At 40.8% G+C, this 18754-nt stretch overlaps 1 protein-coding gene across 1 annotated transcript in view; it reads right to left on the bottom strand.

Moving 5' to 3' along the window:
* KCNH5 (potassium voltage-gated channel subfamily H member 5) overlaps positions 1–18754 on the bottom strand; it is a 152120-nt gene that overhangs the window by 48218 nt on the left and 85148 nt on the right. Inside the window, exon 8 of the mRNA XM_063399554.1 lies at positions 3014–3213. Within this exon, the coding sequence (XP_063255624.1) occupies positions 3014–3213 (200 nt within the window). The remainder of the gene's footprint in view (positions 1–3013; positions 3214–18754) is intronic.

Genomic DNA, 18754 nt, shown 5'->3' with positions numbered 1-18754 from the left:
ACATATTTTGATTTCAGGCATATTAATTTAAAAGCTTTAGTTCTCAAAGAAACACGTGTTAACTTGCTCCATCAATGCTAGGATCATTCAACATCACAGAAACCTACTGTAACACTCATATTAAAAACCTCATTCTTCCTTCTGATTCTTTAAATTTGGTTTCAAAACAAAACCATTTCAACACGCTGAGTGACTGAATTAAATATATGACAAATTTTGGGCAAATGATGTCATAAAACACACTCCAGTGTGGCAGTGGATATATATTTGGAATAATTTAGGATGTAATAGAGTGTATTAATTTGAAAAACATCCTTGGATGATGGAAACTGTCTGATCTGTCTGATGGAAAACGAAAAGCTGAAATTCCTCAGTAATTATGTGTGTCATCAGCACATGTGTGTTTTGCAGGATAATAAGAAGCTTAATGAAAAGTTCACAAAAATGAAGGAAAATGGGAAATCATGTGATGCAAATATATCCTCACAGCAGACTGCTCAGAATGTCATTACTGGAGCTTTGAAAATGGAGCTGGCAGAAACCTCTAAGGTCAGGTCCAGGCTGTCAGACAAAGCAGTGCAGAGAAGCAATCCAAGACCTGGAACAATAATCCCCTCTTCCAAGCTGGAGCACTGGCTGGACTCAGCAGCTCAGCTGCAGGGGCAGTGCATCCCATTAGCCCCTCTGCACCCACAAAAATAAATCTGATGTGACACTGGGTACCTTGGGGGTCCCTCTGCTCCCATCCTCCTGCTGCTCTAGGTTTGGTGCAGATGGAGGCAATTTAAGTGTGCAGGGGCCTTCCAGCAAGGATTTAAGGGTTAATGAAGGACCTGAGCAAAAGAAACCACCCTAGGTGACTCTAGGACTGTACCCCTGTTTCTGTGATTTTTTCAGCTGGGATTTCCAACTGTTTCTCTTTTGTTTGGGTGATGTACATCGTAACGCCTCCCTGAGTGGAGGTAAATGTGAGACTGGCTGTACACAGCTTTCCAAGCTTTTGCTAAAGGCAAGGTTTTTGCAGCAGAAAGCAAACTGCCTGACCCTTGCCTCCATACAGACCCTGGGATGCTCTGTGCAGGCACTGCAGGCCACTGCAGCTGCTCCTTTTGCAGACTTGCAGGCTGTAAGGGACACAAAATACCAAAATATCCAACCAGGTGCTCAGGTTCTTACATTTCTCTTGTCTCTGTTCTTCTGTGGCATGGGCTTTTCTGGGAAGCTCAATTAGCTGCAGCTACTGATATCCAGATGCAGAGGCTCCTGAAATCCTTCCACTGTTTTAAATTGGCTTTGGATCCAGGCTTACGTTTGGGCAAGTCTCCGCCGGGGGAAAATTGTTAAAAACCTAAGTCACAGATTTTACAGGTAAATTAATTATCTAGCTAAGCAGCCACTCCATCTTGCAGACCAGAGAACAATGCTTGCCATGAGTTGGAGATTATGGCTCTAACTGCGTTTTTATCATCTATAAAACCGGACATGCGGAAACTGTGGTAGGAAATTTCAGTAATTAAAGCATAGGTTCTCCTAATTAACTGCAAAGCATCATTAAAATCTAATGAAACTCTAGTGGAGTTACACAGGACCCTGGCTTAACTGCAAGGAGATAAATGCAAATGGCAGTTGAATTTTCATGTAGTTTGAAGTTTATACTATAAACTGAATGCATTTACAGTAGTTTAGAATAGAAAAGCTCACTTTTAATGTGTGAATCAGGATTAGGATGTTAGGATATTAGTGTATATAAGAAGTTATCATATTAAAGAATGTGGCATACTGAAGCACAAGAATCAAAGAAATAAGGATTTTTGCTACTTTAAGTAGTTGTATTTGGGGTGGTAAACTGAATTTCACAGCAGATGATAAATAAGAGAAGTGGTGTTGCATCAACATGATGTAAGACTAAATTTTTTGGTGCAGACACTTCATCCTGGCACAATCTGCATCACCCTCTCATATTGCACCAGAGATTTGACTGAATAAAGAACTTTAAAGCTCTGCAAGTACATTTCAAGAGTCATCTGTCATCTGTCATGACTGTTCCTTAGCTCCTTTGGACCCTTGGCCTTTAAGTCCTCAGGAGGGAAGTCATGGATACTGGAGCTTGGATGCCTAATTTAAGCTGACGTGTACCAGGCCCACAGGAGCCACAGGAGCATCACTGATCCTCACTGAACAAAAATCTGTATCCAAAACTCTTTTATCTTGCTTTACGTTCAAGGCACTGCAGGTAGAGCCCTTCCCTCTCTGACTTCAAGCTCTCTGAAATATCCAAGGCAGACTCACTGCACATGTAATGAGGAAAGAGAGTTCTCGAGGACAAATCATGAGGTCAGTCCTGGCAGGTGATGAATCACTCTCCAAAGATGACCTTCTAAAATCAGCTTTTGAAGAAACCTAAATGACCAGTCCCTTCTGAGGGGTAAAGTCCTGTAGGACTTCCACCCTGGCATGGATGCCAATGGTATCACATTCTCTGCACCTCCCTAGCAAAGGTCTGAAGTGCCAGCCCAGAGATCTGAGCTCAGGGAGATCAATCTCCACTGCCACTAAATCCTACACTAATTATACTGATGGATACAACAACATGCTGGGCATCAGCAAAAGATCCAAGCCAATCAAACTCATCCAATTGCAATGCACAGATGCCAATACTTCTCGGGATAATACAGATGTAGTTTAGACACCAAATTATGTTCTCGGGCTAATCTGAAGACCAATTTCCCATTGATTTTAATAGTTAAGTATATTAAAATCATTTAGTATTTAGACAAACTAAGACTGGAAAGCAGAAAACATCTACCACTACAAAAAATAAAGGCACACATTCAAAGCAGCAAAACAGTCCAAAACAACCAGTTTTTTTTACCAAACACAAACATAATAAAGGCGTAGCATGCAGCTAATAATTTTTTAGTAAATTTTAAGCTTCTATACAATCCACATTCTAAGAAAGCACACAATGGACACAAACTCTTGCTATGTAAACTGTTACCTCGGGTGCTCATACCTTTTCTGTGTCAATCCCTTTGGACATGGACCAGGTTGAGACAATGTAATCCATGACTCTTTCACTAAGGCCTTTTGGGACTTGATATAATTTTAGGAAATCCCTCACATTGTTCAGCATCTCGTGGTACCGGTTGGTGTTGGCATACATTTGCTGGAAAATGGTGGTGACGTTTCCAAAAATAGTTGCATAAAGAAGAGCTGGGAAAAAAAAAAAAAAGATGAAAATTAATATGTAGGCTCTAGTAAATACTAATCATAATTCAAGGATAATGTCAGAGACTTTTATGTTTTACATTCCTTCATTAGATATTACAGGCTTTTCAGAAAAGAGAAATATTCTGGTATCTCATAACACCAGTGTGCTCCGGTATGTCTGTTTTTGACATTATCAAATAAACAGAAATGTGCCTGTAACTTTTAATAATCTTTGCTCAGAGTTACTTTATACCAGAATTCTGCTATGCATTTCCATTTTTTTTTTAAAAAAAACCCTGCAGCCTACAAATGGTAAGAAATAAGCCACTGTGAAAGGAAAATGCCTTCCATCACTCAGTGCATAATGTCATCCCTCTACAAAACCCATTTCTACCTCATTCCAGAAATCTCACTTTATTTCCCACCAATTTACTATTGTACATCACCCCTACGTGAGAGGTGGCATTTTTAAAGAAACATGGTGCTCTCCTCAAACCCATCTAATAGAAGAATTGTACTTCCATTTCACACAGTGCTTTTTATATGTCCAGGTAGAAATCAGATGTCAAAGTTCATCACAAATACAGGATCACACCAAACTAAGTCACACAATGGGTAGCACAAATGAACACAAGATTTCTATTTAAGAAAACACAGCAGAATAACAGTCTGTATGATGTTGCAAGGGCAGGTTTTTTCCTTGCTTTTCTGATTGCTGCATCATATCTGCAAGCTACAGAAAGATTTTCTATACCTCTGTATCCATTCAGACATATATCAACACTTAAGAGTACAAGTATATGGAATATAAAAAAGTTTAGATGGATGAATGCCACATAACTTTTTTATTTCTTTAGCTTTCCCTGCTCTTTTGGATGTTTGCAGCAGGACAAACCTGATGAAATATCACTTCTCTTAAGTGCAACATCCCTCATCCTTCTGAACAGTTGCTGATTTATCATGCACTCATCTCATCAGGTATGTGATACAAATATCTCTGATGTTAGATGCTACTGCAAATCATTATAAATGTATAGAGAGGCCCTAATTGCCCCCAAAATGCTGTCTTTCTGCAGGAGCAGAATTTCTAGAACCTGTAACTACAGCTAGACTGCATCTGCAAATCCAATGCCTACAACCCAACTGGCCATGCAGTCCTACCCAGAGGACACAGGCTGATTGAAAATGTGCCCTGTAAGACTTGAACAAAGAGATTCAACTCTGACACCTGCCAGGCTGGAAACAGCTCAGAATGCCATGGTGAAAACAGCCTGTCTGAGCAACTGGTACCCATTACCTCCTCTTGGCAGAGAGGATTTGCAGAAAAATATATGGCCAGAGAAGAAATTCTAGTCCTGAGTCTCATAATATAGGGTCCTGGAAAAAAATAGGTTTTTGTACTTAAAAAAAAAAGGTTTATTCGAGAAATTACGGGTGGAATAAATCATTGGATCAAGCACACAAAATCCCTGTAGACACTATCCAGCAACACCTCACTAAGGCAGAACCCACCAGGCTGTGGAGTCTGCACAGACAAACTCAGCATTATCTCCCTGTTGGAAACCAGAGCCTTCCTTTAGGACTGGCAATGGTAAAATGATGGAGTTCACCCAAATACTCCACTCCTCTCACAGGTGACTGCATGAGGGATCTTTGGCAGAGAGTTAAAGGGAACCTGCTTAGATCTGCACAGCTTTGGAGCTGTGCCTCAAAGGTTCTCCTCTCTCGTGGTGCTCCCCCATGCCCACACCAGTAGCTGCCGAGGGGAGGCATGGCAGATTTTGGGGGGAGAGAAGATTTTTCATAATTTACTTCTCTCTGTAAATCCTCTCCCCATCCCTGCTTTCTACATGATAACTAGAAAAGGAAGCCATTGATAAAAAGCTGATTTTTATTGTTTTGCAGGTCTTGGTATGCAACAAAAGTTTGGAGATGCTGACAAGCATCTAATGCTGCTGTCACCTTCAAAGGGTTAAGGCTCTCCATATTGTCCATAATTAGCAAGTGAAGATATCTCAGAGAACCTCTCTTTAATGAGCAAATATTGAAGTGACAAGTGTGAGTCTTACCCCTCACCTATGAAAAAACAAAGGCAGGTGAGCACTACCAAGGGCATTTCCCATTTAGCTGTATTTTAATTATTTTTGGCAGGTGGAATTGGCAGTAAAAAACATTTGCAAAAGGTTCTGAAAGAAAATGAAATGCTGTGCCTCTCTTTACAGTAAAAGTATTTAAACAACATCTAAAGAAACCTCTAAAGTTATTCATATACTTTAATAGTTTTAATTTAGTCTCTCAGTTTACAATAAACAGGAGAGATGAGGCTGAAGGTGAAATTATGCAATATCATGAAAGGACAGCTTAGGTCAAACTGCATTTATTCACCTTCTCTTTAATGGCTTGAATTTCTCCAAACATTTCCTGTTATGTTCCTACAGTCATGCAATGCTCATTAACTCAGTTGTTTCACGTGTGTAAATCTGGAACAGTCTTCACTAAATTTTACAGAGAAAAATTTGATGTAATGATGCAGAAATATTTTTTCACAGTCCTAAAGGTGAGGTAAGTGGTCCAACTGTAATTGTAGTTTTTATTTTTGCTCTTCAGTGTGGAAAATCTCCCCAAAATTACATACAAAACCCCAAGTACTATATACTTTTACATATAAAATCTGTTACTATATTTGTACTTTTATAAAACATTTCTGAATGATTTAGCAATGGTGTTACGTAAATGTTTTAGCCTATTTAAAAGTAACGAACTTTCTGGAAAAAAAAAAAATGACTCAGAGTTACCTAAATAATCCCAAAGCATTTCAGATCTCTTATTATACTCACTGTATGTTAAATACATCCAGATAGGAACATCTGCCTTAAGGAACTGAGGCTTAATTGAGAGATGTGATTTTCCTTATGTCCTGCTATATGCTAGAGTATTATTAATCCAAGCATACACAATGTTTCTCTAAACTACCATTGTAAAGAAGATTAGCAAGGGGGTACCAGCCTCTCCTCCCAAATATCAAGCAACAGACAAGTGGAAATGGCCTCAAGTTGTGCCAAGGGAGGGTTAGATTGGAAATAGGAAAAAGTTCTTCACTGAAGGAGTGTCCAGCAGTGGAACAGCCTGCCCAGGGCACTGGTGGGGTCACCATCCTTGAAGGGATTTATAGGACACACAGATGTGGCACTTGGGGACATGGTTTAGTGGTGGGCTGGGCAGTGCTGGGGTTAGACTCAGTGACCATAGAGGTCTTTTCCAAGTTAAACAATTCCATGAGGCCATGATCCTGGAAAAATACAGATTTTCAGTTCTGCATGTTGAGGCTACCTGTGATTTCCTTTTCAACTAATTTTTCAGATTAGCTATTCCTGCGAGATTTTTGGGTAAGTATTATTAAAGTTCTGTCATTCAGGAGCGATTCGATAAAAACTCCAATATACATTTTTGTACTGGGTTTGCACGGCCTAATTTTGGTGCTGACAGAGTGGCTTCTGTGTACGCAGGGATGGCTGGGATGGCCTCTGTGAGAAGCTTCTGGAAGCTTCCTCCATGTCCAGCAGTGCCAATGCCAGGCAGCTCCAGGACAGATGTGCCACTGGCCGAGGCTGGGCCAACTAGAAATGATGGTAACACCTCTGTGAGATCATATTTAAGAATAGTAAGGAAAAAAGGTATTGTGCAGATATAACTGCTGCCAGAGAAGAGCAGGGTGGGAATATGAGACAGGAACAGCTCTGCAGACACCAGGGTGGGTGTCTGGCATCCAGGCAGGGTCAAACCACTAAAATTTACTAAATATAAATAGAGAGAAACCCAGTACTCAAAGATCTGATGCATGATTTTAGAAGCTGAGCAGTTTTTTATTTCTTTCCACCTCACCTTGATACATCTGCTCAGACTGCAGAATGTTTGGTGCAACACCAGGCTGTGGCCATCTCCTACGTCAAACAGCCTGGCTGAGATGCTGCAGCAACAAAAAGCTGCCACTTTCCCAACAGAAATAGCTTTCCTCAAATCCACCAACACATCTCAACCAAGTTACTACTTGGGAGGAAACAATCCTCCTAAGCCCCCTCTTCCCATCACTGTTTTATAGCACTTCTTTGATGCCAGCCCCAGCCTCCCACCTCTCCCCCTCAGGGGCACTGCTGCCTGCCAGCTGTGCCAGTGAAAGCACCAACACAGCCCTGAGGTTTTGCAGCTCTTCAAAAGCCCAGCCTGGATCCTGAATCCTTGGCCCCACTCAATATTTTGCTGTTAAAATACTCTCCCCCATCCCAGCAATGTTTTACACCAGTGTTCGATCACTGCTTTTCCCATTTACAGGGAGATGCCAACACTAACTTTTACATTTTTCTTCCAAAATCATCCAAAGCATTAAAAAACACCAACTTTTCTTCCAGCTGACATCCACCCCTGCTTTCCTGGCCCAGCAGCTTCCTGATACTACAGGAATGCAAATCCTAAATTAAGAGGATAGTGATAATAAAGATAGGCCTGTAAAATCCCTGTTAACATCGATATTTGCTTGATGAGAACTAAATGATTATGTAAATTAGATGATTATCAATGGTAAACTGTAGGAACTCACACTCACTGTTCTTCCCCTTGCAGGGGACACAGAAGAGAGGGACAGCTGCTTTGGAGGCAGTTGGGCATTTGGCATTCCTTATGCATAAATTCGTATTAAAATCTTCACCTTTCAACTGCACTTGTATAGTTGGTTACTAATTTTTAAATGGTGAACCTGGAAGCTTCTTTTTTTTTCATGAGCCCACTCAGCTAATGGAAAATACTTATTTAAAGCTCCAATGCCTTGCCACCATTGAGGTGTGATGACCTGACCACCTGCACTTTTGTACACTCCTGTGAGCCCAGACTGGCTGAAATGGTATTGCAAAACCCAGCCTTAAATTAAAGCTACCACTGTCCACAGCTCTCAGTGGGTTTGGCTTCCAGTCCTGTGGCAGTGATGGACAAGAGCTGGAGCTGGTTAAGTTTATTCAGCAGCACAGACAACAGAATTCCTCATTTCAACCCCCTGAGGATGGAGGGCCAAGAGCTCTGCCTGGTTTGGGACAAATTTGGGAGAAAGGTCTGATGCTAAGCAGCTTCAGATCAGTTTGCACACAAATTCCCTGCTCAACATCCCCTTCCACAGCCACCTCAGGTTATTAGATTACTTTGTTCCCTCACCTGAGAAACAGCCATCAAACAGAGAGCCCTGCACAGGCTCAGGGGGTTCCTGGTGGTATTTGGATTGAATTCCCTGCATTTCTTTCCACTGGAAACCTTTACATGTCTTGGGACTGCCAGGGTCTGCTTCTTCCTCATCACATTAGTCAAGGGTGTTGAGCAAGACAGAGGAAGGCACAGCCTGAAAAATGGTGGCAATTACACCACAACAGGCAGCAGGGCAAACTGAATGGTAAAAGCACCACTCTGCTGGGGAAATCCTCATTTTGCAGTGAAAAGGTCTTAACTCTAGAATCTTTTTCTCTAAGAGCTCTGAAGTAAGAGGCTGATTAGAGCTTCTTTTACACCTTTCATATGCAGTGGAAGTTGGGTTTAATGGGTCACAGCTTTTGATGGTGACAGTTGGGGCAGGAATATTTAACTTTCCATTTATCAGAACAGTATGACGCAAACACAGACAAGAATTAAGTAGTGAAATGAGTGAAACCATTTCTTACAATGATGCCTCATCATTTCTGTTTCTTCAGAAACCCATCACCTCCTTGCCAAATGGCATTTCACAAATGTCTGCACTGAACAAAGTCCTGTGCAAAGGTAAATGTTAAATAAAACACAGTCACTTCCCTAAAGGAATTACAGTGGGTGCAGAAGGAAAGTAGAGAAGCAGAAGTTAACCAAAGTTCATGAGAATTATGTTCACCATGAATTCCAGAAACTTCCATGCCTCTAGCACACTTTGCTCCATCCTTATTTATCATTTTCTCCACTTTGAATACTATCTCAAATATTCCCTCATTTCCATGCAAATCTCTCCGGCATTTCAGAAAAAGCTGAATTGTGTCTGTCAGACAATCATCCACCTATCACATAAATCTTCCTCTTTCCTTTCTCCACCAAAAAAACCCATTCCCAGAGCGTTGCCCTTCCTCTTGTTACTGCCCAGAACTGAGATCCAGGGATCAAAACCATCCCGTGCCTTCCTCACTGTGCCCCAGCGTGTCAAAACTGTCACCAATAACAAGCACAGGACACAAAGGGTCTCCAGCACTACCAAACTGCAGCACAGGAACCAAAGGGAACATCTCAAAAAAACCAAAAAGTTCCCTGAGCAAAGTTGGCAGCTGTCAGTATCCCTGTGTGAAAACACTTTACAGCTCCGTGCTGGATTTTAGCTGCGAGGCTTTCTTCTCCTGTTGATTTTTTTTTTCCTCTTTAATGCTTTTAAAGGAATTTTTTTTTTAGTGGGACACTGAGTTCTTGTCACATTAAGCTGAACTCAGGACAGCAATGTTGCTGGAGGCAGGATGCCAGAACATCACTCGCACACTGAGGGACACCACCTAAATTGCCTGTCTTGTTAAAATATAATGGAAAATTTGTAAACACACCTTCAAAATACTGCACTGCCTGAAAAGATGCTTCCAGCTCTCTGCTCCTAGGTTCTTTTTTTATGTGCATGCCAGTGCAGAAGTTTGTGTTATATAAATCCATGTGCTGGTGTGGTTTAGATACTCATAAATATACATATACAGTGTAAAGGTGAACACACAGTATCAATGGGCCCAGAGTTTCTCCAGCTGCAAATTTTCCTTTGAGTCTTCTAATTTGCTCATTCTTTCTAGATCTTTCAAATCCATTTTTGCTTATTCATTTAATTAAATGTTCGGTTTTATCTCAGCACAAATAACAAGAACGGATTTGGGACAATTAAAGGAATTATTCCAGCTATAAAATACATGTACAGCCCTGAGTGATGTGGTAAACACACCTGTTACCATAACAGTGAGATATTTATACAATATCTGTCTGAAACTATTAATGAGACAGAGAACAGGTAAAGCAATATTGCTTCAATTCAGTAGAACTCAGCCTGAACTCTGTGTGAAGATGGATTTTTGTGAGTAATTATAGGGTATTTTTAGGAACAAGTAAAGTACTTAACCCTTAATATTAAAAGCCTCAAATTTGGAGATGATGTTTCCATCCTATTATTTTCAGAGTAATTCTGCTTCATAAAATGACCACAAAACTGATTCACTGGACTCAATAATATTTCTTACTCATCTAAGTCATCTACAGAAGCACTTTCTCTCTAATCCTCCCTCCATCCAGCAAATTCAGCACTTCTAGACAGAGCTTAGCAAACTTTTGAGTCCAAAATTTTCTATCTGATGCTGACAGATTAGCTCTGATTAAATTTTTCTTCCCTGACATGTTTGCACTAAAACCAATGGAAACTAAAGAAAAGAGCTTCACAAAAAGTTGAAACAATTCACCCCCAGCTTTTACAAAACCAAAATAATTCACAGCAAAACATTTTTCCTCCAGTCTTTTGCTTTTGAATATTAGAAACCTGAACAATGGAAGAATATCACATTTTGATGCAAAAAATGAGCCTTAACAGCCTAAGAAAAAGTGGAACATTAATTACCTTCACACATACCCTCAGCTTATATTGCAATGGAATATTTTCCACAAAACCAAGCCATGAGTTCCTAACATACTGCTAGCAATAAGGGCCAATCCAAACCCCTTTTTGCCCAATTTATTAGCACCAGATTTCCATTTTATCAGTACATTTGTGCATGGGTGTGAAGCCTGCTCCCTATTCCCACTCTTGGGCAGAGCTCAGGGCTGGACCTCAGCACCTCTCCTCTTTTGCTGGAACAATGCAGGTTTTGTCTAAAAAATTTCACACCAACATTTTCAGACTTTCAAGGTGAATTAACTTTGATTATTCACTTTGGGAACCTGTCCTTCATGGCAGTATTGATTTAGCTGTGGCAGATGCTGAGCTGTCACCGAGCCTGACAGCTTCTTCAGAGCTTCCTCTGTGGTTGTCTTGTAAAACAGTCAATAGCCAAGTGAAACCCAACTGTGAAAACAAGCACGTTTCCCACTTCTGTACTCTATGAAATCACATGTCCTGCTCCATGCTGCATCCATCTGGGAAGAGGAAAGAAGCTGGCCTCTCAGTTTGGCATTCAGCATTATCAATTAACCCTTTGTGTGCTCAAAGCACAACCACCCCCTTGTCTGACATTGGTGGGACCACGCTCGCCACAGGTCTGTGGCTTGGCAGTCGCCCAGAGCTGCCACAAACCCCCTTCTTACCAGAGGAGAGGGGTCTTTGGGGAAGGTGAATGTGCTTAGGAAAGGGTTCCACTCCCCACACAATGCTGATCTGAGTTCCAGCATATCTGGGTAGTTTTTACGTCGCTTCAGAGAACACCTGTGGTCCTACGAAGACTCTCTGTGTTCACCTTTGCAAAGGGAACAAACTACCCTTGTGAAGGGCAAAATGGCAGGCACACCCCAAAAATGCTTTTGCATTGTTCATCAGAGGATCACAAAGCCAGATAGTAATATAAAATTTTTAATTACTATTTCTTAATTTATTTATACATTTATATGTAGAACTGGACATCAGCACTCCAAAGGCTATAAAATGATCTGTTTTCAGGTGAAGCAAGCTGTCCAAATACTGTACCTTTCACATTACCTCCCCTTTCTCTCCACCAGTCCCACAGCTCTGGATCATCCCCTTCTCTGTAATACCAAAAATATAAAACATTCCTGGAAACATTGCTAGCCATCGATGTCCTGGCAGAGGGGGTTTGAAATATTCAGAAGAACAACAAAAGATTGCATACACCATCAAAGTAAGACCAATTAAAAAAGCCTGGCTTTTCATTTTGGCCTCAGTGCATGTATTGCTGAACTCTCCATGACTATGTGAGACTGGAAAAGTATTTTTATTTCCTGGCAGCAGTTCCTGGAGCTCTTCTCCTCCCTGTCCAACTCCTTCTGATCAGCACTTGTTTCTATCTGATTACCTCTCTTGTTTTCTTGCTCACCATTCCAGGAAGGAGATGCTGGAATTAGATTTGCTGCATTTCCATTCCTACATTAACACTAATTTCACTGAAGTCAATGAAATTACACTGATGTCTGGAGAGTGTCTGAGGAGAATAATTGAGTGTATTTTATCACTTTCCTTCAACTCTTTTGGTGACTGTTTCACAACATTTTTAGATGTCCCATTTCACTAAAAGGCACTTGTTCAATGAAGTTGCTCTGTGGGACCGTGGGGTTCTTTGCTGTAAAGCTCCAGGCACTGCCTGGAAGATGCCCAGGATGGGAACACAGAGATGTGTACAGTGATAAATGTCACACACAGCACCACACTAACTGCTCACCCAGCCAAAATCCATCCCCTGACTGCAGATATTTATGAGAAGAGCTCAACAAAGAGGGTGCAGAGTGCATCCCTGCCCTGAGCCACTCTTTTCCAATTTGCACAAACCCAGAGAGCCCAGAGACTGTACCCACATTGTGTACTAGCCACCGACCATCTCCACCAAGAACACCCAACACCGCTCAACATTTCTGCATTTCTGGGGTTTTTTCCCTCATCAAAACATTACTTTTTCATGCTAGTCTGCAAGCCTGGCTGCCCCAGCCTTTACACTGACCACCCTCAGCCACTCTTTCTAGAAAGTGAGTAATTGCTCCTCTCCACCTCCTTCGCACCACTCTTGTTTTTTTAAGCCATCGCCCACTGTGTTTTTCCAGTCGTCATCCCATGCCTCATTCCTGTCACCTTTTAGACACCCTTTTTATTCTTACAACATCTTGCTGCAGAGCAACGCAGTGTGGTGAAACAACATTAATTTCAATTGCCTGCCCAGGAATCCTGTTTGCCTTTTGTTGACTGGTACTGAATATTGCACCGATATTTTCAAGGAACTCTCAGCAGCCAGAGTTGGGTGTCATTCCTCAGTGGTAACTGCTTATTTGGAAAACATTGCTGTGCAGGTATAGCTACCTATTCATTTGTATGCACTGGCACTGAATTTCATCAGTTCCTTTCACAAAAACTTCTGTGGGGGGATTGCTGGATCAAACCAGAAACCCTAATTTCAGGATCCAGCAGACCTGCAGCACAAGGAACTTTTCTGTTATGCTTCTCGTAAGCTAAGTTGTCTCCTAAACTGCATGTAGATACAACTATGAGTTAAAAATAAAAGTCTGAGCAAAATTTAATTGGTTTAAAATTTTTTTAGGTTTATGCCAGTATCACAGCTTAGGTCACAATAATTGGGAAGATTTTATCATCTTTCTGCAACAAGCAGGACTGACTATTTCCCAGAGCAGGACAAAGCTGTTCTTGGACATTACCCAAGAGTGACTAAGCCAACTTTGAAAGTCCAGTGAAAATAAACGAGAGATTTGACAGAGTAAAAATATCAAGATTTGACCCAACAGTTATGGGGTGGGATATCTCTTGAACAGTAACTCTTTAGCAGCAGGAGAAAACATGAATTTCTAAAATAACATGTTCAGCCCTCCAGTCTGGTAGCCCCTGTGTGCCATTAACACCAAACATCTTGTTGTCTTTATTCACACACCAGTGAGGTCAGCCATACAAGAGAATACAAGAGGTACATACAAGAATACAAGAGGTTAATTTAAGTGTCCTTGATGCCCTTGACATATTTGTTCACATGTTAAGAGCTGAGGGAATGACTGCAGGGTCTCTCCCCCCACTAATTTGCCATCCTCGGTTGTTTCTCAGCTGTTGCAAGGCACTCATAGCTGGTCACATGTGCCAATAATGTCCTTTTTTAGGGACAATGCCATGTGAAATTACACACAGAATAGGCACTGAACATGGAATGGGGAGTTTGACAGTATATTCATGTTTTCTGCATGCCACAAAACACCTGCAAGTATCACTCACATCGAGTTGCCCTACCACCAACTACTTCTGTGAGTAAGAAATTGCTGCAAGCCCTGCAGGACAGCATCTTCAAACCCCAGAAAAATGATATTCAACAACCCATCTATTAGCACATCTCCTCAGGCCTTCCAGCCTGCCTCTCCCCAAGCCTCTGCAGTATGGTACATTAATTTCATACTGAACTATTAATTGCAGTTGACTTTGCAACGCTCTTTTCTTTACATTTCTTATTCAGTTTCACAAACCCAATCCCAAAGGAGCTCATCTTATTCCCCACAGTTGTTTGATCAAATTGCAAATATTTCCTTTAATCTTTTCAGGCATTCAGATTAACTAACTATGGACAGAGCCTCTTCATCTCCTCTGCTGATGGTCTGGGAGAAACAATCTTTCACATATTTCTCATTTTATGCAAGTGCTTATTCCTGCAAGTACATATTAGTAAGCATAACATTAAAACATGTTTACCTAACCTAAATAAAAACACTTTGAACCAAATTTGCAAGCTAACCTGCTTTAGTTCTTAATGATATTAATCTGAAGTCATTTTTCCCAGAGGTTGTGGTCCATAATTCACTGAGGTCAATAAAAAGTAGCTGCTGATGTTAGTTAGTTGTAGGGTTGGTAATAAACACATATGAGTGTATTTTCCTTTGAGAAGCTGTAAGAGAAATTTCCCAAAGGCAGGAGAATAGGCCTTTGGGACACAATTTTAATTTTCTTCATGCCTATTCATAGTTAGAATTAGGAATAATAATAATAATCATCATCATTTCACAGTCACTTCACATTCCTCATTAATACATACATTTTACAAAGAAAGGTGAATTATTCAATTTTGTTCCATACTTAAACATTTATGATTAAGTTCCACACTTCATCATTTATGTCAATTGTCCCTGCTCTATTTTTTATTAGGAAATTCAGAATGAAATATTTTATGAAACCGAGATGTGCACTCATGGTTTTAAAAACTACGATTCCCCAGTTCATTATTTTGCTGCTTTTATTCTATAATATAGGATAAACTTCTATATTCTATAGAATATCCTCTACTCTTATAGGATAAATTTTATTCTATAATAGAGGAGAAAATAAAAGTAACACCTTAACCTGAGTCTTAGTCTGAATTGTAACTGTAGAAGACCTTCTAAAGTGAAAGTCAAATGCCTTTTTTTTAATATGTTTTACTTTTCCACCGTCCAAGTGAAGTTTTTTTAAAAATAAAATAAGGTTTCCTTCCATTTTTAAAATCTTTCCAGCAGAAAACCAAGGGAAGGATTTTTCGGATTTCGTTGTAGTGTGAAAAAAAACTCTGATAAGCAGAGGAGTAAAAGAATGAGCAAGAGAGGACTTTTCAGTTCTCTTGAAATCAGGGACATATTAGTGCAGATTAAAAAAAACAACAACAACAACAACAACAAAAAAAAAAAAAAAAAAAAAAAAAAAAACCTTGTGTATATTAATTCTTTTTCTCAAAATATGTAATTTAAAATACATTTTCAACAAAACTAAGGATTTTCCCAGTTTCCATTTTATCAGAGTAAGTTTCCACCACAACTTTTTTTTTCACTATCTCGTTAATTCCCTTCATTTCTTCCTCCTCACCACATCTCCCTTCAGCCTCTGCTGAGTTCTTCCAGAAATGATATAGCTTATTTTTTATTTTGTTTAGTAGCTTAGCTGCCTCCCACCTGACATGACTCTAAGCTGCTTTTCTTCATTTTACTCAATGTTGTTCGTAATTATTTAACCTAATTGATAGGATGCCTCCTCTGGGTAGAGCCGGTTGCCATGACACTGTAAGAAATTACTCCATATTTCTCCATTCCTGGATCTTCCTGAAGAATTTATGCAGAACATCTTGCCTTCACCAGCTCCCTACCTTAACACACATCCATAAAAAATAATTAATTAGTGAATCCGTGCGGGCAGATTTCACTGACTAACAGGGCTAAAATTTGGGGTAGTTTTTTGTAAAGCCTTCTTCTGCTGACACTGACCAAGACTGCACAGCAGCTTCATGCAATCACAGAATTGTTTAGGTTGGAGAAGATCTTAAAGAGCAGCAAGTCCAACTCTTCACCCAACACTGCCAAGGCCACCAATAAACCATGCCCCAAATACGTTCACACATATTTCAAATCCCACCAGGGATGGAGACTCCACCACTGCCCTGGGCAGCCTGTGCTTGACGGTCCCTTCCATGAAGAAATTGTTCCTAATACCCAATCTAAACCTCTGCTGGAGCAACTTGATGCCATTTCCTTTTCTCCCATCATGTTTTACCCAGGAGCGGAGCCTGGCCCCCAGCCGGCTGCATCCTCCTGTCAGGGAGTTGGAGAGTGATGAAATCTTCTCTTGAGCCTCCCTTTCTCCAGGCTAAACACCCCCAGCTCCTCTTGTTCTCCAGACACTTCTCCAGCTCTGTTCCTGTTGAAGTTCATGTTTTCATGGATCTTCTACAGAGAGAGAGAAGTGCAGGGATTGAATTAAAACTGTCACTGCAATCTCTGCGGCTGGGAACCTTGCTTTGGGTCAGGAGTTGAAGGTTGTTTTATCTTAAGGCTGGAATGTTATGTTAAGACTACTGTTTATTCTGGTATTTTATTTCTAAGACTTTATACTCATAACCGATTGTGAGACTGTAAGGCTGTTCATTTAGGACTCTCGCACCTTCAGATACATGCTTTCATGTAATAAACAACTTTGTATAAGACCTTAAAATGTTCTTGGACCTTTAAGATCTATTAACCTGTAGAAACGGCCTCGACAAATTGGTGCCCCTCGTTTTATGAGTTTTATGCCTTGTTCTCCAGACACTTCTCCAGCTCTGTTCCCTTCTCTGCACAAGCTCCAGCCCCTCTGTGTCCCTCTTGTCATGAGGGGCCCAAAACTGGACAGGATTTGAGGTGAGGCCTCACCAGTGCCCAGCACAGGGGGACAATCCCTGCCCTGCTCCTGGTGCCCACACCCCTGCTGGGACAAGCCAGGATGTGAAGGCACATGGACTGTGCTTGGTGTGACAAGGGCAACCAGAGGAAGGCAACGAGCAGTGAGGTGGCACAGGCACAGCCCCATCAGCATGGAGCAGCTCACGAGGATCTGGTTTAGGAGACGAGCTGGGTCACAGCTGAGTGCTTTTGCAAAGCCACCACTCACACCAATAGGGGACATGGAGGAAAGAACAGCACACCCAAGAAGATGGAGCCTAGCCCTGAAGTTTCAGGCAGCCTTCCTGTAATGCCAGCAATGAGATTTGAGACAGTGCATTTCAGAACAGACATGAAAGGCTGAGATGCTTTTCAGGGCTGTGCAGCTCTCGAGGAGCTTTAACAGCTACAGAAAAAGGGCCACACTGAGAGGAGCTCCTGCAAAGAGCAGGGGCACAGCGAGGAGCTCCAGATTAATTTCATATCTTACCTAGAAGAGTGGTCCTTGGTACAAGTTCCCCTCAATTCTGGCCACCCTGACCCCTCCTACCTGGCCCCTATATCACTTCAAACTTTAATCCCAATTTTCTCACCACCTCCTCTACCTCCTGACCCAGACCTTTCCAACCAGGATATTAATTTGAATTTCATCACATGAGATGAAGCCAAAGCATGTTGAGTACTCACCAGGCAGCAATCACAGCTCAATCTCTACAAAGTCTTGGCCTGACTTTGGACAGTGATCACACTGCTGATATTTGGGCAATTACGAATGTTTTAGAGGACCACAGTTTGTATCTAAGGCAGTCTGAAATGCACAGCATGGACATAAGTGTATTTGTCCTTGTGAATGTGTCTAGCAAAACAGAATATTAACTATATTCATTATTTTTACTTACACACTCCACTAGAGCTGTGGTTCTGCTCTTCCAAGCTATGCACTCAGTACTGCAGAAATTATACAGATTTGGAATAGCCAAGCTTTTCAAGGGGAGAAAAAATCCATTTATTTTCATTTATACATTATTAAGAAACTTGCTGAGCAAAACCTCCTTCTATTGTTGTTGATGAGGATTCGTTCACAAGGCTAGGATAAAAAATGAATGAAAACTTAAGGAAAAAGTCAAATAAAACTGTATCTGAAGTCCTTGATGTTATCTCTTTCATACTTCAGAGGCATAAGGCTATTACAAAATTTCATTTTTATTATTATTATTATTTGGGGCAGATTCACACCAGATTCAGGAACTGATTTAGTCAGCTAATATATTTATTTTCATTTGCGAAAGACATTTCTGAGCACTGCAACCAAAGTAACAGCAAATTAAAATTCTCAAAAGCTACAATTTACTGATTATAATTACTAAGAGCTTGCCCATCTCCTGTCTCATTTACACAAAATGAATTTACAGTCCATTTCCAGGTTCCTCCCCTACAAGCAGTCAGCCAACAGCAAGTGTTTCCAAGAACATTGACTTAGAGGGACTGTGTGGAGGGTGAGAAATTATCTTTTATGACCTTTAGGGCCTACACATAATTTAAGCCAACCTGTGCTTACCCCATAGATCTCCTGCCACAAGCAGATATGGAGTCATTAATTGCTCCATAATTTGACAAATACAAGAAATTAATGTCATCAAGAGTCAGTGTGAAGCACACATGGCAAAGC

This window comes from Prinia subflava, chromosome 5 (genome assembly GCF_021018805.1).
Source record: "Prinia subflava isolate CZ2003 ecotype Zambia chromosome 5, Cam_Psub_1.2, whole genome shotgun sequence".
NCBI classification, from domain to species: domain Eukaryota; kingdom Metazoa; phylum Chordata; class Aves; order Passeriformes; family Cisticolidae; genus Prinia; species Prinia subflava.
This window is presented reverse-complemented; position numbering and strand designations above follow the sequence as displayed.